This window comes from Quercus suber, unplaced genomic scaffold, assembly GCF_002906115.3.
Source record: "Quercus suber isolate HL8 unplaced genomic scaffold, Cork oak 2.0 scaffold_121, whole genome shotgun sequence".
Lineage (NCBI taxonomy): Eukaryota > Viridiplantae > Streptophyta > Magnoliopsida > Fagales > Fagaceae > Quercus > Quercus suber.
The window spans coordinates 1,219,715-1,243,945 of NW_027069586.1; the positions used below are offsets into that span (position 1 = coordinate 1,219,715).

The 24,231-nt window shown below is 32.6% G+C and overlaps 1 protein-coding gene across 5 annotated transcripts; it reads right to left on the reverse strand.

Annotated features, from left to right (window-relative positions):
- Window positions 1-747: 747 nt before the first annotated feature.
- Window positions 748-16,375, reverse strand: LOC112034360 (probable disease resistance protein At4g27220). Of its 5 annotated transcripts, XM_065775900.1 has the most exons (8): window positions 16,244-16,364; window positions 13,097-15,849; window positions 5,255-5,779; window positions 4,550-5,107; window positions 3,477-4,377; window positions 2,824-2,954; window positions 2,617-2,737; window positions 748-1,082 (listed from the first exon to the last, which is right to left on the reverse strand). In XM_065775900.1, the coding sequence occupies exons 2-5, from the start codon at window positions 15,767-15,769 to the stop codon at window positions 3,961-3,963; spliced, it is 4,173 nt and encodes a 1,390-aa protein (XP_065631972.1). In that variant the 5' UTR covers window positions 15,770-15,849; window positions 16,244-16,364; the 3' UTR covers window positions 748-1,082; window positions 2,617-2,737; window positions 2,824-2,954; window positions 3,477-3,960. The 5 variants fall into 5 exon arrangements, with proteins under 5 accessions (XP_065631972.1, XP_065631969.1, XP_065631971.1 ...); XM_065775897.1 differs by having other exon boundaries at window positions 2,824-2,923; window positions 13,097-16,375; XM_065775899.1 differs by having other exon boundaries at window positions 2,617-2,728; window positions 13,097-16,375.
- Window positions 16,376-24,231: the final 7,856 nt, after the last annotated feature.

The following is a 24,231-nucleotide window of genomic DNA, read 5'->3' on the forward strand; positions in this document are numbered from 1 at the left end:
CCAATACAGACAAGAAGGGTGTCATGATTGCTATTTTTCACTCGTAAAATTAAGAGTTCGGGAAATATATGTCCATTTTAGTCATTCTCATGTGTATGGAATATAGGATTTCCACCATCTAATAAGGTAATCGCATTACAATAATTAATCGTAATGTGAATCTTTTAGTAATCTACATTACTATAAAATTGTGTACAAATAAACGAACCAAACATCATATAATTTCACATTTCCATAATGTTTGCCTTATTATTGTGAACCAAACACCACCTTTCTGCCTTTGTCCTTTCCATCTTGTGATGACTGCAACTCAGATGATACGTCACTGCATATAGTTAAGGTTTATAGGGTTGTATTAGAAGCTTTTATCTTACAAAATAGAAAATATGTCCCTATACCCTATGCGTTGAATATAAAGGCTCACTGCATTGAATGGATTTTTCTGCTATGTAGATCTTTCTTTAGGGTTCTTGTTGTCATTCAGTTGTATGCAACATTCCTTATGAAATAGTTTTAGCACTGTGAGATAATTATCCCACTTGTGATTATAATTTGCACAATATTCACCCATCCTGCCATAGTGAAATGTGATCGTAGCTATTTTACCAATATAAATGTCTAAAAATTGGGATATCCTCAGCCGTTTTCCCAGATCACAAAATCCTCTTCCCAGTAGACTGAGAATATGCAGCAAGAACACTACTCTAGGCATTGTTCTTTACACAAAACAGTATGATCACATTGACAAACTAAAGAATCAATATTGATAATATATAAAGAACTGAATTTAGTCTGCCACCTCTTGTAAACAATACAACTCATTTACAAACATAACTCAATTATAGCTGAAACTAATGATATCATAACCATGATTCAATCATCAATGACATCAACGAATTGAACTTACTGGTAAAAGTTCAACAGGGTTCAATGTAGTCATCATCCTTCCACATAATTTTTATCTGATTTCTAGCAGCCACGGCCCCACATTCACCTCTTCGACAGAAAACAAGGATATTATTTTCTTTTCAGTTTTCTTGGTTTCTTGTATTCTCTCCATTTGTCTTTGAATTGACTTACACCTTCAAGGAAATAGGGGAAAGAATCATAAAATTTATAGATGCGCATGTCACAGAGAAATTCAAAAGAAAATTTCCTTAAAACGCACGCGCCAACGCGCCGTGCGCACATTGTTGTGTTATAGAGTAATTATAATTCTTTGACATGACAAATGCATCTTCTTGTAAGGCAACTTGTACAAACAACTTCAGATTACAAATGCTACCTTCAACAAACTAGAATAACCCACAACATTGTAAGCATGAATGGAAAACTTTTTTCTACAAAATCAAGTAGGAAAACCATAATCATATAATTTCAACATGTTGAAATATTCTTGTGTGAGTAGTAAGGTTAGTTAAATAGTGAAGGTCCCGCATTGAATTTCAATGAAAAGAGTAAGTGGTTAACACAAGACATAATTGAATTCAAACTCATAGGTTTAAACTTTTGGGTAAAGTAATTTCTCTATATGTTATATTTACTTCTGAATTTGAGTCTTTCTAAGCCTAAGGTATTCACTCCCCAATAAGTGGTATATTAATTAGAAAATGTCTTCCATTTAAAGGGAAGACTAATTGAAGTACTACAAGTGACTTGGTTGAAGGCCCCCATGGGAAGGGAGAGATTTATTGGAATATTCACATAGTCAAAATGTTGGAAAGAACTCAAATTTGTACTACTAACATCCCTATACATAGGTTCAGTATGTCTTGGCTAAATAACTATTCATATGAAGAAAAAAAAAAAAAAAACAATTTCAACCAATCTTAGGACAAGTATCTAACAGTGTCTTATAAAATTTCCTAAAATTCAAAATTTTGAAAAATAACATATTCTCAGAGTTCATTTCTCATTTGAATTAAGAAACTACCAACAAATAAATTGGATACAACCAAATCACAGAGAAAAAAAATAAAATTGATACACTGAAATTACAAATTTCAAAGTAGAAGACCTGTTCCTCTTTCCAATAGGTACTCCTTATAAACATTCATTCCCTAAACTAAAAAGCTTTTACAATTTGGAGAGTAATGCACTTGTCTCCAAACATTTGAGTAGGACTCTTATCCTAAATTTTAGAAACAAAAAGCATTGTTATCAGCCCCCCATATGCATGGAAATTTGAATTACAATTCATGATTTGTTGAGTCTTTATGTCACATAATATTCTATTTATTATATATAATTGAATTAAAATTTTTATTTTGTCATGGTTTGATCATGATTGAACCTCAGTCCAACCTAAAAAAAATCATAATTTTTTTTTAAACAGTCACATGTTTTAAAAATATGACAAATAATATAATTTATCCTTTTCCCCTCTCTCAATTACACCTCGTTAAATGCATCCTAAACCCTAATGCAAAAAATAGAAAAACAATCCCATTGTCCACCCAGTGTCAGGGATTGAATTTGAATGAACCAAATCTCTAATTACAGGTCAACATACAATCATACAAGCTCAAAATATTTTCAATTGCAAAAAAAATAAAAAAATAAAAAGAATAAAATAAAATAAAAATAAAAATAAGAAGAAGAATGAGGAAGGGAAACCTGGTCATAAGGGTCATCTTGGTCGTTGAGAAGATCAAAGGGACTGATTGAGGAAGGAGTGCCAGAATTGGGAGACTCATGAGATTGATTGTCATTGATTGGTTCAGGTTACCTACACTTCCTGTTGAGTATTACATTAGCTTTTGTATAGATAAATAGATTTTAAGATACAGTGATGAATGAGAGATGGGACAGAGAAGAGAATACCTAAAATTAAAACACATCAAGGACAAGAAGCATGCTTCTTCTTTTTCTTCTTCTACTTTGGGCTCGGCTTTTTCTCAAACACCTTTTACACAAAAAAGATCTATGCAAAACATTTCCTCCAATCAAAAGCCCTTCAACACATCACAAAGTTCATAAACAAAATTATAATTAAAAAAAAATTAAAACTAAGCAACATTTCTTCTTCTTTTCTTTTGGTTTCTTTTTTCAATCATTTATTTGTGAGTTCAAACAGCTCTAAGAAAACGATATTTACAAATTTTTTTAGATAAGAGTAAATAAATGATAATCTGAACAACAAACAAAATAAAAAGTAAATCCGAGAAGTCAAACACAAACAGAAAGTGAAAGAAAAAAAAAAAGATTTCTTTAAAGCAAAAAAATTTCAAAACAAAACAAAAAGTTTAAAACTAAAATTCATAAGTGGTTTATGAACAAATAGTTGAAACTAATTACTCAGTGAAAACTACAAATGAATTAATCATCCAAAGCTCTTACTACATGCATGAACACAAGGATTCAACAAATTTTTTATCACATCAAGAAGAAAAACTTTTCTTATAACTTCATAAAGAAGCAAGATCTCTTCTATCACTGTAACTCAAACATTTAAAAAGATTAGTTAAGGCTCTTACCTAGCTCTTACGCCAAGAAAATTTGTTGAATGAAGATATATATATATCAACTTTGCTCTCTTTTAGAGTTTCTTGAAAGCTTAGACGTTCAGAAGCAAATATCTCAAAATTTTCACGTCCATGAGTCCATATATCTTTCCACATTAGTCCTAGTATAAGATTCAGGATTTTCTGGAGGTAGCACAAATCTAGCTATAGCTTTTGCTCCTTCCGCTGCAACAAATTTTTTTTTTTTTCTCTCTCTCTCTCTCTTTTTGTTTTTTTTTTTTTTTAATCAAGAAAATGGATTGAAAACAAGCTGAAAACCCAGCAACAATGTACAAACAACAAACAAACAAGACTCCTAAAAAGGCAAGCCAACAGCAACAAATACCAGTCTACCACAAATACAGCAGCTACTATAACCTGCATATACTAGAGCAGGACTACAACAACAAAGAAAAAATTTATTCCACCCCTAGATGTCTCCAATTACATGAGACATCTAGTCACTAGGCACTGAGTCTGACCAGTAACTTCTTAAACCCGTGCTATCAAGGTTGAGATTTGGAAAATTAAAAATTCCTTGGGGGTCCTTATTCCATACAGATTTCAATTTGGGTACGCGATCCAAACGCAATTCTTTCAACGGAATGACAGTTACATCATGCGTTTCTTTAGCATTTTTCTCCTGCAGTTGAAATACTTCTTGTAGTGAACCACAATCAGTTATGGTGAGAGTCTCTAGGCTCTGAAATCTTGTCAGCATATCAGATTGAAAGATGTTCATAAGATTTTCACAGAATTCAACTTCCATTGTCTTAAGCTTGCAAGAGGAATATGGGGAGAATTGGTTGTGCCATATGATTTTCAAGTCATCCACATAGGATATTTTCAAATCTTCCAAATTAGGGAATGCAACCTGCAGGGTTCATACGATGTGTTAAGGAAATACCTAATGATAATAGCTCACATAATGGAATAGATAAAGTGTTAAGAATATTCATGAGTCAGTGGTATGATCGGTTAAGTGGCTCTTACATTGGGTAATAGGGACAAGAAATTAAATCAGGAGTAAATTGAAAAAGACCTACCTCTTCACTGAAGAGAGGTTGTATAGCAGCAGTGCGAGGGATTTCCTCTGTATTGATTTCCTTGATTTCTTTGTAGACAGTCATCATCGTGTCTGAATTGGAAGGTTTGGATATGAATGTCTTCAATTTAGGGCAATGTTCTATCCGCAGCCGTTTCATGGAGGGAAATTCAATATTACTTCCGATGCAGAATCTTTTCAGAATTGGAAGATCACGTAGTATCAGGACTTCTAGTCGAGGGAACAACATCTTGGGAATTATTTCTTCCTCTTCTTCTTCTTCGTCTCCTAAATCTTCTATGAATAGTATCTCTTCCATAGCCTTGCAATTCACTATGTGAAGATACTTGACCTGCACCATAGCTCTTGCTATGGAGGATGACAGTAGATATTTGAAACTATCAGAGCCCCACACGCCCAAATACAACAAATTTTGAAACCTTATGGATGTTTGCATGTTCGTTATTTTGCAAAAGGACCTTGCCCAATGTTGGCTTTGCTGTTTCTCTTCCAAGTCTATTAAGGGCTGTTCCAAACTTTCCAAGTTGGCAAGCACAATCTGCAGCAATAATAAATTCTTTCTCAACTCTTACAAACTCAGATCCTCACAAACATATGTACAAGTTAAATAGGCTAAAAGATTTTTAATTTTAGCATTAAAAAAAACTCAAAAATAAGAGAAGGGGGAAGTTTAAAAAATATCTACGCTTTCATTGATGTGTGATTGCGAAGTTGTATAACGATTGTCCTCTGAATTTATTTCCACAAGTCCTTTATGAACCTCCATGTTTGAACTGGCATGTCTGAATGCAAATGTCTTCAATTTAGGGCAATTGTTTATGATAAAATTCTTCAATAATGGAAATTCCACATTACTGTCAATACAGAATCTTTTAAGAATTGGAAGATCTTTTAAGACCAAGCATTCTAGCCGAGGAAACAACGCTTCTGAAAGTATTTCTTCTTCGTCTATGTGTAGAATCTCTTCCATAACCTTGCATTCAATTATGTGAAGATGCTTGACATTCATCATAAATCTCGCTGTAGAGGATGACAGTAGATATTTTAAACTACCAGAGCCCTGCACTTCCAACAACGACAAATTTTGAAACCTCTTGGCTGCTTGTATGTTTGTTGACTTGCAAGAGGACCTTGCCCAATGATGGCTGCGTTGTATCTCTTCCATGTCTGGTAGGGACAGTTCCAAGCTGTCCAAGTTGGGGAACACAACCTACAGCAACATACATGCAGTTAATTCTTTCTCCTTCAATAGCACCAAAGATGCACAAGGTAGCTAGGTTAGGCGCGTGCATTCCGAAATCACAACACCATCTTAGCACATGTTTGTTCTTAATTCTTATTATTAGTACCATTCATAATTTCATATTTACTGACATTCATCAGCTTTTTGTGTGTGATTTATAAATACATATGTTTACACCCTCCAATGATATTCCACCACATCGGGATTTTGTAAGTTAAGCAATACACACCTTCACACACAAAAAAGCTGCTTTATACTATAGTCCCAGGTTACTGTGATAAATCCTCCGATTACTACCAAAACAATGTTTTCTGGGATACAATACAGACTGTGACAAATAATCCAATTTCTGCTAAATCAATGTTAACTAGATTACCAAACAGAGCAAGTTTCCATAGGTGTATTAGATGCAGGCCCAACGTCAGTTTGGAAATCTTATTGTGGACTTGTCCTATCCTTATAGGATAAGTGAAGCTTCTATTCAATGCCTTTTTGCACCAGACACAACAGGATTAGGACACGTGTCCACATTGTATTGTCTAGTAAAAAAAGCATTCGGAGACGTGTTCACGTTGTATCATGTGCAGTGTAAAAAAGCACTGGACACAAGCAGTATCAATGTATTTCTAATTGATTTGTCTATTATTTGATTTTAGGGCTGGATCTGGTCTATAACAATTTGATATGCTTTTATACGTTTGCATAAAAATTTGTTTTTCTTTGAAGAATACACATCCTCGGTTTCATTTTTCTACAACTATATTATCATATCATATTAGATTTAGTGTCAAAAGGCTCAAAACGAATTTAAAGGGAACCGAAGCCACAGATGAAGATGATGAGGCTGTTGACATTGGTTAAAAGTTCTTCCCTTGATCCCGCTGGAGGAGCTGATTGATGTTGGTCGGAGAACAACATGGAAGTTGAGATGGTTGACTCTGGGTTTGTTAAATACAGAGATTTTCGACCTTAGCTGGCGATGCACATGGAGAGGAATTTTTTTTCCTTAATTGAAAATTTCCAGTGACAACACATGAATAAAACTCATTAGTTAAAAAAATGAGATATTGAGATTTGAACTTTAGATCAAGGAAACACCAAGATGTTCCAACCATTTGAGGTACAAAACTCTTGGCTTATTCATTACTTTTATACAACTTGATAGGTTGGTGGAACGAAATCATATTTTAGCCAATTTTGTAATATAATCTGATTTTATAAAATTATATTTTACAATTTTTTGTGTCTTACTTAGCATCATTTTCACATTGTATAAATTGCAAATTTTTGTACTTAGAATTAATTTCTTTTTAAGAAATTTATCTCCATAAATATTAAAATAATACAAAAAATAAAGAAAGAAAGAAATTGATAATGTCTTCTATAAAGTCTTGTAGGGATAAGGGGCCCAAAAATATATGTTGGGCCTTGAGCTTATCCGAGGAGGCTCAGTGGTCCGAGGACAGATCAATAGTAAGGAAAATGTAAGACTTTAAACTTCACAAGTAAGTTATGACTATGAAAATTAGGGGAAGTATGCTGAGGAGGAGTATCTCCTCAGCTAACGAAGTAGAGGTCAGAAAGTGTCCTGTCATTCAAGGTGACGTTTCAGGAAGTTCTATTGATAAGAATATGCATTGTGAACGTACAGGACAAATGGGAGCTGGGATATATCTAAGAGAAAGCTGCTACCATCGCATTGAATGCTCTGTAGCTAATTCTCTGGTCGCATTAATGAGGAAGTGATATCTGAACAGTGTTTTTCAACCTTACAGCTACCCCCAAAGATTTCAGGAGGATGCTGATGGGACAAGAATCAATACAAGCAATCTAATGTTCACGTGGAGGGTAGGGATGAGAAGAGGGAGATAGTATAAAATAGGAGGGAGGCCCTAAGAGAAAAGATTGAGAAATTGATAGAAAAACACTGTAGCAATCAAGAGTTAAATTTGTAATCAAACTTGAGAAGAAATATATAAGAACTGATCTCCTTGGATTGTGCCGAGGACGATTTTCTTTAGATTAAATCAGTCTAACTTCATTTTCTTGTCATCTGGATCTACACTTGTTGTCTGACTCATTAAAGCCCAGTTTTCCAACCAACTCTCCACAAATTCATTGTATTGGGCTCTTTGGATCTAAGTTCATCCATCCTTTGGGCTTGGAAGCCAAATTGTGACCTTAAAAGTCTAATTCACATTAAAGCCTTTTATTCAAAATCCACTTGCTTGAATATCATAATGTCGTAAAAAATTGTTACTAATTAATTAATTAATTAATTATTATAATAATGATAATAATAAATAATGTTTCCTAAAAATTAATACAACCACCTTTTAAAAGGGGAAAAAAGTCATTAAAACAAAACTAATCATTGAAACCATTATTTAAAATAAATAAATAATAAAAAAAAATCTTATGGTTCTAGAAGATTGGTAACCTTTTGATGAAGAAGAAAAAAAAAAAACTTTTTTTTTTTTTTTAATAATAGTTATTCCTTATCTTAGTAAGGAAAACACAACCAAATAACAAAATAGTTGTTAGGTCAATAATTTATAGGTTGGCAATTGTGAACAAAAGTGAAGTTTAGAATATGTTTTGAAGTGTATTTGAGGAAAAAATTGGCTTTTGCCCTTTTTAAAAAAACAATCCAGCATTTTGCCCTCTTTCTCAAACTAATTAGGGAAATGCCCCTCTTTTAAAACTCGATTTATGATAAATCGAGTTATTAAAAAAAAAATTTCTGGAGACCTATAGCAGCGTTTTTAAGGACCTATAGTGACGTTTGAAGGACCTATAGTGGCGTTTTATAACTCGATCTCCATGAAATCAAGTTATAGGCAATTGTTTTTTTTTTTTTTTCCTATAACTTGATTTCATATAGATCGAGTTATAAAACGTCACTATAGGTTCTAAAAACATCACTACAGGCTCCTTAAAAACACCGCTATAGGGCCTAACTCGATTTATCACAAATCAAGTTTCAAAAGAGAGGTATTTTCCTAATTAATTTGAGAAATGGGGGAAAAAAGCTGTTATTTTTGCCCAAAAATGGCAAAAGCCCATTTTGTCCGTGTATTTGAACTCCAAGACTTATGCCCAAAACAACTTAAGAAGATTGAAGAATCTGAATTCTCAACACGTTGTCGACACATGTTGATTGATAGAGATTAGTCTATAAAACTTACTCAACACTTGTCGATCAATCAAGAATTGCGGGTCTAAAATTCAATTAAGGCTCATTAAGTCGTCCAATGATTTCTCCTATTTTGTGCTCTACTTGCTAAACGACCAAATAGAGTTTCTTAAGACCTGTGTTTTGCATGCCTATGGTTTTGCATTTGAGATCTCTCTACCTTTAACTGAAGAAGATAACAAGATCAGCGATCAAGTTGAAGTTGTTGCACACGCAAATTACATGAAGTTGATGCAGTGAGAATCTTCAAGAAGGTTCTTAAAGTCACAGACGGGGCATTTGTGAGAACAAAGTTTGTTGTAAAAGAGTCTGAGAATTTAGAGGTATATGTGGTCACCTTAACAAATAATACTGGGTGTAGTTGTAGAATTGGGGTTAATTATGTTGGATATATTTTAACAATTTACTTTTGTGATTAAGCAAAAAAGAAACAACGTACAATCTAATTATAAGCAATAACACAAATAGATGTGATATGCAAAATCAATAAATAGATACTGTATATATAAGAAGAAATTTGCAAAATAATTAAAAACTCATAGATCAAATGCATGAACGATGAATTATACAAATCAAGTCTTGTATTTGACACAATTTCCTTAAAGCAGATTCCATCCTTCATACAATTTGTGTTGCTTTGAGACTCACAAAAGTGTGCCTTCTAGGATAAAATGATCTATAACACCGAGAAGAAGCACACAAGGTCTGTGCTTTGCAAATTAATCTATGTCTCTTTCTCTCTCTTTGACTCAAATGTTAATGCACAAAATATTCTCTCTGAGAGAGTTTCTCAAAAATTGTTTTTTCATGAATGAGTGACTATGAATATATACGCTACTGAACGACACACTGTTTCAAGAATAACTTTTGTATACAGATTTACTAACTCAAAAAGTAAAATAAAATAAAATATTATTATTATTTGGATAAAAGGGCCAATCCACACGTGCCTAAAGCCCAACCCAATGTCCAATCCATGAGCATATAAACTCATATATATTATCTATCATTTCCTATGTGAGGCTTAATGATTTTCACCACTTCAATATCATGTTCAAGTGGACACATTAGGAGTCAATTTGGTATTCACTTCATAATATTTTTCTAAGTGGGAGGTTCCTATTAGCTCAACTAGTAAAATCTTTGATGGTTGAATAAGAGATCTGGGGTTCAATTCCGCCTACACCAAAAATCTATTGGTGTCTTAGTCTGATGATAAAGAGTTATCATCAGAAGAGAATGCCATATGTTGAAACTCTTTCTCAAAATAATATATTTCTAACAAATTATTCTATAACACTTCAACTCAATTTAGTAGATTTTTTTTTTTTTTTTCTTTTTAAAGGATTGGTGGTAGACCCCAAATAGTTTTTCATGTCTACAATCTTCTCTTCTTAACCACACAAATCCTAATCATTAATTTAGTGTTTTTATGATCTTGACTATTTATTTAATTTTAGTGAATAACGGTTACTGGTAAAACAAGTTAGCGTATATAAACCAAAACTAATTTAGATGGTTCTTCTCTCAATTTTTCTCTTACATTCTTTGTATCTTTCTTTCTCTCTCGTGTTCTCCGCTTCTCTCAGATTGTTTCTTCTTGCATTCTCAGGTGAAGGTTTCTTCAAAGATAAAAATCGTTTTGATATCTTAAAGGTAAGGATCAAAACAATAAAACCCTAATTTCAATTTCTTTCTTTTAGTTCCTTTTTTTTTTTTTCTTTATTTTCAGGATTACCCACTTGAAAAAGTAGATATATGACCTTTTTATTTCATTGTTTTTGTTGTGGGTATTGTGTACGGGGTGGGTGGGGAGGAATCCTCAATCTTCTTCATGAATTTTGTGTTGGTCTATCGTAATCTCTCTCTATTTTATTCATTATTTTTGTGTTGTTTGGGTTTGTGAGTTCAATTTCAGTGGGTTCTTTAGGTGTTTTCTTGGGTTTTTTTGGCTGTGAATTTTAGAGGGCTTTTTAGTGCGTCTTTGGGTTTTTCATAGTTGGGGTGGGTCGTTACACCATAATTGCTAAAGGGTAAGCCAAATATGCAAAAGAAATCCCATCCCATAAAGAAGAAAATAAGGTTTGGTGCTAAAAGGATGAGTTTATTCAAACAATATGCTCGTATGCTAAATATATCAATAATAATAATTCACATTTCTCAAAAATGATATGTCATGAATCTCATATTTGTTATAATATCTTACTATCCTAACAATTCTTATAGTTACATCCTTTCAATTGGTAGTTAGTTACTACTCTTGGCACATGTGACATTAATAACATGGATTAATTGGTAAAAGCACAAGCTTAATTACTATGTCAATATGATTGACTTATGTGTGGCCAATAAGAAGAGAGCTTGAGTTCTATATAAAGTGCTTGTAACCATCATTTGATATATATTGAAAAGGAAACCAAATCCGTACTTAGTGTATTTCCTATCTTTCTTAATATTAATTTTTTTATGGAAAGTGACTATCTCGAATTAATTTAATTTTTTTACGATTCTCATACATTCTCCTACAATTCCTGTCCATCATACTTAGGAATTAGTGGGTTTATAACATAATACTACCTAATAAGTATTGTACATGAACAATAAAGATAATTTTTATAAAACACTTTCAATTGATCTTATAATGTATTTGCTCATCATGTGGGACATCCACTACTACGTACAAAAGTAAGAGCCTCACATGTGAGAACATAAGATTTTGCTATGTGATGCATTTTTTTTCATTTTGCCTTCCACCTTATTCTTTAATTAGTGCCATGTATCACACTTTGAAAATGTGTAACATTCATTTAACCTTCAACCTTGGAAAAAGTTTTAATGAAGTGATTCTTTTAACATTTCATCAAGCGAAGATTTCAATGTATTATTTAATTATTTATCATTTATTCATATTCAACAATAAATATAAATTCCTTAGTATTTAAATTTTCATAAAATTTTTGGCAACCACTTTGCAAAATTATTTACATTATGGAATTATACACCATAAATGGCATGTGAACATGTAAATACCATATATATAAACCAACAAGTTGAGTAATAAATTTTCAAAATAAAAGTTGTCTACTATATGTTATCCTAAATTTCTAACTAATAATTTTGTTCCACATGTTTTATTCCAATGAAGAATAGCCTATAGTTTTTTCATGTAGCGCATTCCTTGAAAATGAAATTAAAATACTTCTCATTTATCTTTGCACCTTAGTAAAAATTTTAATCATTGGTTTAATTATTTTTTGTATTCTTTTTTAAATATGTGTATAATAAGGTACATGCATTTATTTATAATTATTAATTTTTTATATGTGATGAATTTATATGGCTCTTTTTTTGGGCTTATAATAAATTCGGGTGGGGGAAGGATTTAACTTTGGGTTTTCCAAACAATGCCACTAAAACACAAGGGTCTTGGTAATTTATATGTTTATTTTTTTAAGATTTATATTAAAAAGTGATTTGTAATATGGCATACCTCCTCAGATTTAGCTGCTTTAGCAACAATTAAAAGAAAACCACCAAGACAAAAAGCAAGTTTAATAATACACGTAATAAAAAATATAGAAAATAAGTATGTGGTTTTAAGTTAGTCAAAATAATTAAATATTTTTTAATCCATTCAAACAAAATGTTCATATATGGAATTATATCAATAGTAATAATTCATATTTCTTCTCTTTTTAATGACATGTAATTTAACTAATTCTCAAATATAATATCATTTAATAAGTATTATACATGAACTACAAAGATTATTTTTTACAAAATATTTTCATATGAACTTTTGAAATACTCGCAACCGCGCAGGACATCTAATGGTACTGCTATAATTGGAAAGACAGATACATATAGCAAACTTGTATAGCCTTATGTTGAAATTAATTTTGGTTGTTTTCTATGAATTCATATATTCCTTAATTGACAAATCAAAAAAGAAAAAAACATACTCCTCAATTGATATCTAACTTAAATATTCATCATTGAAACAATGCTAGACTCATCTACAAGTGATGCAGCGTGTGTGCGTGCGGTAAGTGTAAGATCATTATTTGAAGGATTAAACTTAAACGTACCTGTTCATGTAGAACTGGCATGTGAAAATCAAGCCTTCCCTCATGAATGATTTCTCCAGCATCAGTTATGAATGAACTTTGTGTGTTTAAGAAGCTCATAAGCTTTGGAAGACGCTGTAGTGCCAACCGACGTAGTTGAGGGAACAAAATCATATCTCCGTCTTCTATGTCGCCCTCTTCTTTTATGACTACTGCACCCATAGTGCTGCATTCTCTTATCTCCAATTCTTCGAGTTGTGAAAGGCCCTTAGCTATGGATGAAGTGAAGACAAATTTCAGTGGATCACAATTTTCCACTTTCACAATTCTTAAGTTACAAAAAGTTGTTGGGGGAAGCTTGCCATGACATATTTCTTCCAGGTTAATCATGTTTTTGACAGAAAATTTCTCCAAAACGGGAAATACAATTTCAGTAGCAGCCAATACCCTTGAGTTGATGATATGCTTAATCTTGGCATTATTTTGGACATGGAGATGCCTCAGTTGTTGAAAGCCTTCCCTATCGAGTTCATATAGAATACTCTTAACACCCTCTAATTCATCTAAACAAAGATGTTCAATACCGTTCAACAACATTTTGATCCCACCCTCAAATTGTAAGGTTGTACTCAGCTTGAGTCTTAATTCTCTTGAGGTTTCACACTTATCAGACCAGTCCCATACATCTCCTACAAATATTCTGTATCTTTCTAACTTTTCAAAAAATGGATCTTTTGGCAGAATGCTGGCATCTCGAATGTGAATCTCTAAAGTGATCAAATGTGACAAATGTTTTAGCTCTGTAAGGCTTGCATTAGTTCTATCAATATTGAGGCCTCCATTCCCCCATTTAACAAAACTGTCTCCCATGTACAACGCTTCTAATTGCACCAAACGTGATAGGACATTAGGTGGAATCACTTCAAGTTTAGAACAATGGCTCAAATCCAACAATCGAATACTAGTCAATAACCCTATTTCTCTTGGCAAGTGGGACAACTCGGATCCTAAAAGGCTAAGAATTTCTAAATTCTTGAGCTCTCCAATTACAGCTATGTCTCCTAACTGACAGTAATCCAAACACAGCGTCTGCAGATTTCTAAGGAGATGAAGTGAGGTAGGAAGTGATGGAAGTTTCATTTTCGTCAAATCTAAAACCTTGAGTTTACCCATCCCCTTAAAGAAAGTATCTGCGATCTGCAAAGAATGATTTCCACCTTTCACATGAAAAAATTTCAATTCTGGACATTCCATTTCATCAGGAAGTTCATGAACATCTTCATCAGAAATAGAAAATGTGGTGCATCTTTTGAGTGCATCCACATCTGGCCATTCTTTTACCTTGCCACCGTTTCCAATCCTAAACATATTATGACGTTCAGATGCAATTAAAATAGCAACATAACGGACAACATCATGCATATGGAAATGCTCACAACAAGGGCAATCCAACAATAGACAAGAGTCTTTCAGTGTACGAACTAGTCTATATAGTCTGTTTCTCGCTTCTTCCAATGTATTAATGCCATGAAATAAACACAGACCATAAGAATATTTCAACAAGTCAAGATATACAATGCTGTAACCCATTTGAGAACATAGCAAAAAGATTTGCTGCTCCTGACTTTCAAGATGATTAAAACTCAGCTCAATAGAAGAATATATAGTTGACTGCATTTTCGTGCGATCTTCAGGAGCCGGTCTTCTTAGTAGCTGAAGAGCATCCTTCCACTCACATAATCCCTTTTTCTTTAATGCCTTAGAAACTGTTACAAGTGCAATGGGTAGACCTGCACACTCTTTAGCTACCTCAGTAGCTGTGGACCGCAAGTTAGGGTCTTTAACAGATTCACCCGCTATCATCTCAAATAAACTCCATGCTTCTTCGTTGGATAAAACATTAAGTTCAAAATCCTTTTGGGTGCCCATCTCACAAGATAATGTATCTTGATTCCTGGATGTTACCACTACTTTGCAACCCTCGCTAGGAATTCCAACCTCCTCTAAATCAAGTTTGTCCCATATATCATCTAAAATAACAAGTACCTTGTGCTTTGATAGCCTCGTTCGAAGCCGGATTGCCCTTCCTCGTACAGTCTCCTCCGGATCAAACTTTAGACCTAGCACCTCTGCAAGTTCTTGTTGAATTCGTTTCAAGTCTAGACTCTGTGTCACTTCTGCTATGGCCACCTCATAGAATAATTTTTTTTCCTTGACTTGCTTAGCAACTTCTCTCACAAATGTAGTCTTTCCCACACCAGGCATTCCCCACACCCCAATCACATTGATATTTGCATCTCCTAATGCATCCATAAGTTGCTCCACAATTGACATTCTTGACTTAATGGTCATGTAATCCTTATATGTAGTCATTGTAGCCTGTGGTGGAGGACGGAAAGAAACTTTGTCAAAGCTGCCACTTTTCAGGACTTCATCAATATCTTGCACCATCTGTTTTGCTTTCTTGCTTTGCTGATGTCGTAGCTTCAGGTTCAGGCATGCCCCATTGAAACTCCTCATTTTTGCATTTTCTTCATCCTCAAGAACTTCTTTGACCTTTCCCATAATCATATCTACATTTTCTAACCACATTTTAACATCAGCTTCAATTTCTTCAGCATCTCTTATAGCAGCATCAATGGAATGTTGCACCCTATCTCTAGCACCCTGCAACTTGTCTACCTGTTTCTTCATATTCTGAATGTTGCTACTGTAGTAAAACAAATAACCTAGACACTGTCCAACTGGTTCAACCGTATACTCAGCAATTTTTGCTGCAATGGAAATAACAATCTCCTCCATTCTTATTTCAATATATATTTGACTCTTTTAAAAAAAAAAAAAAAATTTTAAGTGTTTGTGGAAGTAGACACAAACAAAAACTCAAGACCAAGAAAAAGACAATTATACCCTACAATGAGAATAAATCGTAAAGGGAAACAAGAAAATACACTCTGCCCTTAAGATATTGAAAGACCGAAGTAAAGCGGTCAAATGAAGGCAGTTGGAAAAGGAGACTAGAAGCACATATCTCTCTTTCTATAAAAATGACTATGAGAAGCAAGATACAGAGATTGGAGTACGGTATGGTATAAATGGCAAAATGACCATGAAGAACGAACAGTGAATTATGGAAGTGCAGGAATATTATCTATATGACCGTCGTACCACACCGATCACGCTTTAGAGCTTGACTTTCACACTTGAGTTAATTGCTTCACCAGCCCATCCAGTCATGCCTAGTTCTGAATATCCACAAGTGAGCACAATTAGAAAACAGGAATTGATCGATGGTAATATTAAATATATTAAGATTCAAATACATTGAAAGAAATTGTGTATATTTTGTTTTAAGAATCGTACCGTCGAGTACAGTTGGAATTTACCATACCGGTGAATAGGCCGGTATAGAACAATGTTATAAATACTATTTCAAACTCGTTTTAGTTTGTCTATTAGAATGGAATATTTAGGTATCGATCTATTTCAATGTACCGTAATACACACACACACATTGGACTCATCGCACGCGTTTTGCACGACAATAATATTCTTTTTTATTTTTTTTTATTTTTTTGGTTTAGTGTTATAATATTTAAAAGTGATATATAAATAACCGTATGTATATATATATATATATTAAGAAGGAGGTAAAGTAACATAAAATAATGTTTAAAAATGAGATAAAGAATCGAAAAAAGTTGAAACCTAATAGGACATTTGAATTTATTGATTGAGATAAGAATTGTGATAAGTATAAAAATTTGAGATTTGAACAAAAGAAAGATGATATATGTTAGTATGGATGGATAGGGATTTACGATAACTGTATAGAATTTGGATAACAAAAATTTTGGAATGTTTTAAAGAATTAAAAAAAAAAAAAAAAAAAAAAAAACAATTTCAACCAATCTTAGGACAAGTATCTAACAGTGTCTTATAAAATTTCCTAAAGTTCAAAATTTTGAAAAATATCATATTCTCAGAGTTCATTTCTCATTTGAATTAAGAAACTACCAACAAATAAATTGGATACAACCAAATCACAAAGAAAAAAAATAAAATTGATACATTGAAATTACAAATTTCAAAGCAGAAGACCTGTTCCTCTTTCCAATAGGTACTCCTTAAACATTCATTCCCTAAACTAAAAAGCTATTACAATTTGGAGAGTAATGCACTTGTCTCCAAACATTTGAGTAGGACTCTTACCCTAAATTTTAGAAACAAAAAGCATTGTTATCAGCCCCCCATATGCATGGAAAGTTGAATTACAATTCATGATTTGTTGAGTCTTTATGTCACATAATATTCTATTTATTATATAAAATTGAATTAAAATTTTTATTTTGTCATGGTTTGATCATGATTGAACCTCAGTCCAACCTAAAAAAAATCATGAATTTTTTTTAAACAGTCACATGTTTTAAAAATACGACAAATAATATAATTTATCCTTTTCCCCTCTCTCAATTACACCTCGTTAAATGCATCCTAAACCCTAATGCAAAAAATAGAAAAACAATCCCATTGTCCACCCAGTGTCAAGGATTGAATTTGAATGAACCAAATCTCTAATTACAGGTCAACATACAATCGTACAAGCTCAAAATATTTTCAATTGCAAAAAAAATAAAAAATAAAACTAATAAAATAAAATAAAAATAAAAATAAGAAGAAGAATGAGGAAGGGGAACCTGGTCATAAGGGTCATCTTGGTCATTGAGAAGATCAAAGGGATTGATTGAGGAAGGAGTGCCAGAATTGGGAGACTCATGAGATTGATTGTCATTGATTGGTTCAGGTTACTTGCACTTCTTGTTGAGTATTACATTAGCTTTTGTATAGATAAATAGATTTTAAGATACAGTGATGAATGAGAGATGGGACAGAGAAGAGAATACCTAAAATTAAAACACATCAAGGACAAGAAGCATGCTTCTTCTTTTTCTTCTTCTACTTTGGGCTCGGCTTTTTCTCAAACACCTTTTACACAAAAAAGATCTATGCAAAACATTTCCTCCAATCAAAAGCCCTTCAACACACCACAAAGTTCATAAACAAAATTATATTAATAAAAAAATTAAAACTAAGCAACATTTCTTCTTCTTTTCTTTTGGTTTCTTTTTTCAATCATTTATTTGTGAGTTCAAACAGCTCTAAGAAAACGATATTTACAATTTTTTTTTAGATAAGAGTAAATAAATGATAATCTGAACAACAAACAAAATAAAAAGTAAATCCGAGAAGTCAAACACAAACAGAAAGTGAAAGAAAAAAAAAAGATTTCTTTAAAGCAAAAAAATTTCAAAACAAAACAAAAAGTTTAAAACTAAAATTCATAAGCGGTTTATGCACAAATAGTTGAAACTAATTACTCAGTGAAAACTACAAATGAATTAATCATCAAAGCTCTTACTACATGCATGAACACAAGAATTCAACAAATTTTTTATCACATCAAGAAGAAAAACTTTTCTTATAACTTTATAAAGAAAACATCTCTTCTATCACTGTAACTGAAACATTTAAAAAGATTAGTTAAGGCTCTTACCTCTTACACCAAGAAAATTTGTTGAATGAAGATATCAACTTTGCTTTCTTTTAGAGTTTCTTGAAAGCTTAGAAGTTCAGAAGCAAATATCTCAAAATTTTCACATCCATGAGTCCATATATCTTTCCGCATTAGTCTTAGTATAAGATTCAGGATTTTCTCGAGGTAGCACAAATCTAGCTATAGCTTTTGCTTCTTCCGCTGCAACCTTTTTTCTTTTCTTTTTTTTCTTTTTTTTTTTTTTGCTTTTCCTCTTTTTCCATTTTTTTTTTTTTTTTTTTCATTTTTTTTTTTTAATAATCAAGAAACTTGATTGAAAACAAGCTAGAAACCCAGCAACAATGTACAAACAACAAACAAACAAGACTCCTAAAAAGGCAAGCCAACAGCAACAAATACCAGTCTACCACAAATACAGCAGCTACTATAACCTACATTTACTAGAGCAGGACTACAGCAACAAAGAAAAAAATTTATTCCACCCCTAAAACAACTATCTGAAGATTCTCCAATTACGTGAGACATCTAGTCACTAGGCACTGAGTCTGACCAGTAACTTCTTGAACCCGTACTATCAAGGTTGAGATTTGGAAAATTAAAAATTCCTTGGGGGTCCTTATTCCATACATATTTCAATTTGGGTACGCGATCCAAACACAATTCTTTCAACGGAATGACAGTTACATCATGCGTTTCTTTAGCATCTTGCTCCTGCAGTTGAAATACTTCTTGTAGTGAACCACAATCAGTTATGGTGAGATTCTCTAGGCTCCCAAATCTTGTCAGCATATCAGATTGAAAGATGTTCATAAGATTTTCACAGAATTCAACTTTCATTGTCTGAAGCTTGCAAAAGGAATATGGGGGGATTTGGTTGTCCCATATGATTTCCAAGTCATCCACGTAGGATATTTCCAAATATTCCAAACTAGGGAATGCAACCTGCAGGGTTCATCTCATGTGTTAATGAAACACCTAATAATAATAACTCACATAATGGAAGATAAAGTGTTAGAATATTCGTGAGTGAGTGCAATGGTTGGTTAAGTGGTCAACTCTTACGTACATTGATTAATAAGCACAAGAAACTAAATCAGGAGGAAAATTGAAAAATATCTACCTCTTCACTGAAGAGAGGTTGTATAGCAACAGTACGTGGGATTTCCTCTGTATTCATTTCCTTGATTTCTTTGCAGACAGTCATCACTGTGTCTGAATTGGAAGGTTTGGATATGAATGTCTTCAATTTAGGGCAATGTTCTATGAGCAGTAACCTCATGGATTTAAATTCAATATTACCTCCGACGCAGAATCTTTTCACAATTGGTAGACCATTTAGTTCCAGGACTTCCAGTCGAGGGAACAAATTCTTAGGAATTATTTCTTCTTCTTCTTCATCTCCTAAATCTTCTATGAATAGTATCTCTTCCATAGCCTTGCAATTCACTATGTAAAGATACTTGACCTGCACCATAGATCTTGCTATGGAGGATGACAGTAGATATTTGAAACTATCAGAGCCCCACACGCTCAAACTCGACAAATTTTGAAACCTTATGGATGTTTGCATGTTTGTTATTTTGCAAAAGGACCTTGCCCAATGTTGGCTTTGCTGTTTCTCTTCCAAGTCTATTAAGGACTGTTCCAAACTTTCCAAGTTGGTGAACACAATCTGCAGCAATAATAAATTCTTTTTCAACTCTGACAAACTCAAATCCTCATAAACATATGCACAAGTTAAATATGCTAAAAGATATTTAATATTAGCATTTAAAATATAAGAGAAGGGGGAAGTTTAAAAAATATCTACGCTTTCATTGATGTGTGATTGCGAAGTTGTATGACGATTGTCCTCTGAATTTATTTCCACGAGTCCTTTACGAACCTCCATGTTTGAACTGGCATGTCTGAATGCAAATGTCTTCAATTTAGGGCAATTGTTTATGCTAAATTTCTTCAATAATGGAAATTCCACATTACTGTCAGTACATAATCTTTTAAGAACTGGAAGATTTTCGAAGAACAAGCATTCTAGCCGAGGAAACAACGCATCTGAAAGTATTTCTTCTTCGTCTATGTGTAGAATCTCTTCCATAACCTTGCATTCAATTATGTGAAGATGTCTGACATTCATCATATATCTCGCTGTAGAGGACGACAGTAGATATTTTAAACTACCAGATCCCTGTACTTCCAAAAACGACAAATTTTGAAACCTCTTGGCTGCTTGTATGTTTGTTGACTTGCAAGAGAACCTTGCCCAATGATGTTTGCGTTGTTTCTCTTCCATGTCTGGTAGGGACAATTTCAAGCTGTCCAAGTTGGGGAACACAACCTACAGCAACGTACATGCAGTTAATTCTTTCTCCTTCAATAGCACCAAAGATGCACAACGTAGCTAGGGTAGGCGCATGCATTCCGAAATCACAATATGATCTTAGCACATGTTTGTTCTTAATTCTTATTATTAGTACCATTCATAATTTCATATGTGCTGAAATTCATGAGCTTTTTATGTGTGTGATTTATAAGTACATCTATTTACACCCTCCTATGATATTCCACCACATCAGGATTTTGTAAGTTAAGCAATACACACCTTCACACACAATTCCATTCTACACCCAAAAAAAATACTACTACTTTATACTGTAGTCCCAAGTTACTGTGATGAATCCAACGATTACTACCAAAACAATGTTTTCTGGGATACAATACAGACTGTGACGAATAATCCAATTTCTGCTAAATCAATGTTAACTAGGTTACCAAACAAAGCAAGTTTCCATAGGTGTATTAGATGCAGGCCCAACTTGAGTTTAGGAATCTTATTGTAGAGATCATGGACTTGTTCTATCCATATAAGATGAGTGAAACTTCTGTTCAATGCCTTTTTGCACCGGATACAACACAATTTGGACACATGCCCACATCGTATTGTCTAGTGAAAACAAAAAAAGCATTTGGACACATGTTTACATTGTATCATGTGCAGTGTAAAAAAATACTGGACACAAGCAGTATCGGCGTATCCTTAATTGATTTGTCTATCATTTAATTTTAGGGTTGGATCTGGTTTATAACAATTTGATATGCTTTTATAGTTTGCACAAACATCTGTTTTTCTTTGAAGAATACACATCCTCGGTTTCATTTTTCTTCAACTATATTATCATATCATATTATAAAGCTAGTGAAAGGGGATTGAAGCCACAGATGAAGATGATGAGGCTATCGACATTGGTTAAAAGTTCTTCCCTTGATCTCGCTAGAGGAGCTGATTGATGTTGGTCGGACCGTCAGAGAACAACATGGAAATTGAGATGGTTGACTCTGGCTTTAGACCCCAGATAGTTTTTCATGTCTACAGTTTTCTCTTCTTAACCACACAAATCCCAATCATTAATTTAGTGTTTTTATGATCTTGACTGTTCATTTAATTTTAGTAGATAACGGTTACTGGTAAAACAAGTCAATGTATATAAACCAAAAATAATTCAGATGGTTCTTCTGTCAATTTTTCTCTTACGTTCTTTGCATCTTTCTTTCTCTCTCGTGTTCTCCGCTTTTCTCAGATTGTTTCTTCTTGCATTCTCAGGTAAAGGTTTCTTCAAAATAAAAATCGTTTTGATATCTTAAAGGTAAGGATCAAAACAATAAAACCCTAATTTCAATTTCTTTCTTTTATTTCCTTTTTTTCTTTATTTTCAGGATTATACCCACTTGAAAAAGTAGATATATGACCTTTTTATTTCATTGATTTTGTTGTGGGTACTGTGTACGAGGTGGGTGGGGAGGAATCCTCAATCTTCTTCATGCATTTTGTGTTGTTTTATTGTAATCTCTCTGTATTTTATTCATTATGTTTGTGTTATTTGGGTTTGTGAGCTCAATTTCAGTGGGTTTTTTAAGCATTTTCCTGGGTTTTTTTGGTTGTGAATTTTAGAGGGTTTTTCAATGGATCTTTGGGTTTTTTCATAATTGGGGTGGGGTCGTTACACAATAATTGCTAATGGGTAAGGCAAATATACAAAAGAAATCTCATCCCATAAAGAAGAAAATAAGGCTTGGTGCTAAAAGGATGAGTTTATTCAAACAATATGTTTGTATACTAAATATATTAATAATAATAATAATTCACATTTCTCAAAAATGATATGTTAGGAATCTCATATTTGTTATAATATCTTACTATCCTAACAATTCATATGGTTACATCCTTTCAATTGGTAGTTAGTTACTGCTCTTGGCACATGTGACATTAATAACATGTATTAATTGGTAAGAGTACCTACTTAATTACTATGTCAATATGATTGACTTATGTGTGGCCAATAAGAAGAGAGCTTGAGTTCTATATAAAGTGCTTGTAACCATCATTTGATATATATTGAAGAGTAAACCAATTCCGTATTTAGTGTATCTCCTGTCTCTCTTAATATTAATTTCACTATGGAAGATGACTACCTCAAATTAATTTAATTTTTTTACAATTCTCATACATTCTCCTACAATTCCTATCTGTCATACTTAGGAATTAGTGGGTTTCTAACATAATACTACCTAATAAGAATTGTACATGAACAATATAGATAAATTTTATAAAATATTTTCAATTGAACTTATAATGTATTTGCTCATCATGTGGGACATCCACTACTACATATAAAAGTAAGAGCCTCACATGTGAGAACATGAAATTTTGCTATGTGATGCATTTTTTTCATTTTGCCTTCCACCTTATTCTTTAATTAGTGCCATGTATCACACTTTGAAAATTTGTAACATTCATTTAACCTTCAACCTTGGAAAAAGTTTTAATGAAGTGATTCTTTTAACATTTCATCAAAGCGAAGATTTCAATGAATTATTTAATTTAATTTTTTTTTATCATTTATTCATATTCAACAATAAATACTTTATTTCCTTAGTATTTAAATTTTCATAAAAGTTTTAGCAACCACTTTGCAAAATTATTTACATTATGGAATTATACACCATAAATGGCTTGTGAACATGTAAATACCATATATATAAACCAACAAGTTTACTAATATATTTTCAAAATAAAAGGTGTCTAGTATATGTTATCCTAAATTTCTGACAAATAATTTTTTCCCACATGTTTTATTCCAATGAATAATAGCGTATAGTTTTTTCATGTAGCACATTCCTTGAAAATGAAATTAAAATACTTCTCATTTATCTTCGCACCTTAGCAAAAAATTTAATCATTGGTTTAATTATTTTTAGTATTCTTTTTTATTCAATATGTGTTTAATAAGGTACATGCATTCATTTACAATTATTAATTTTTTATGTGATGAATTTATATGGCTCTTTTTTTGGGCTTATAATAAATTCGGGTGGGGGAAGGATTTAAATTTGGGTTTTCCAAACAATTAATGCCACTAAAACACAAGGGTCTTGGTAATTTATATGTTTATTTTTTAAAGATTTATATTAAAAAGTGATTTGTAATATGGCATACCTCCTCAGATTTAGCTGCTTTAGCAACAATTAAAAGAAAACCACCACACATCAAAAAAAAAAAAAAAAAAAAAAAAAAAAAAAAAAAAAAAAAAAAAAAAAAAAAATAAAA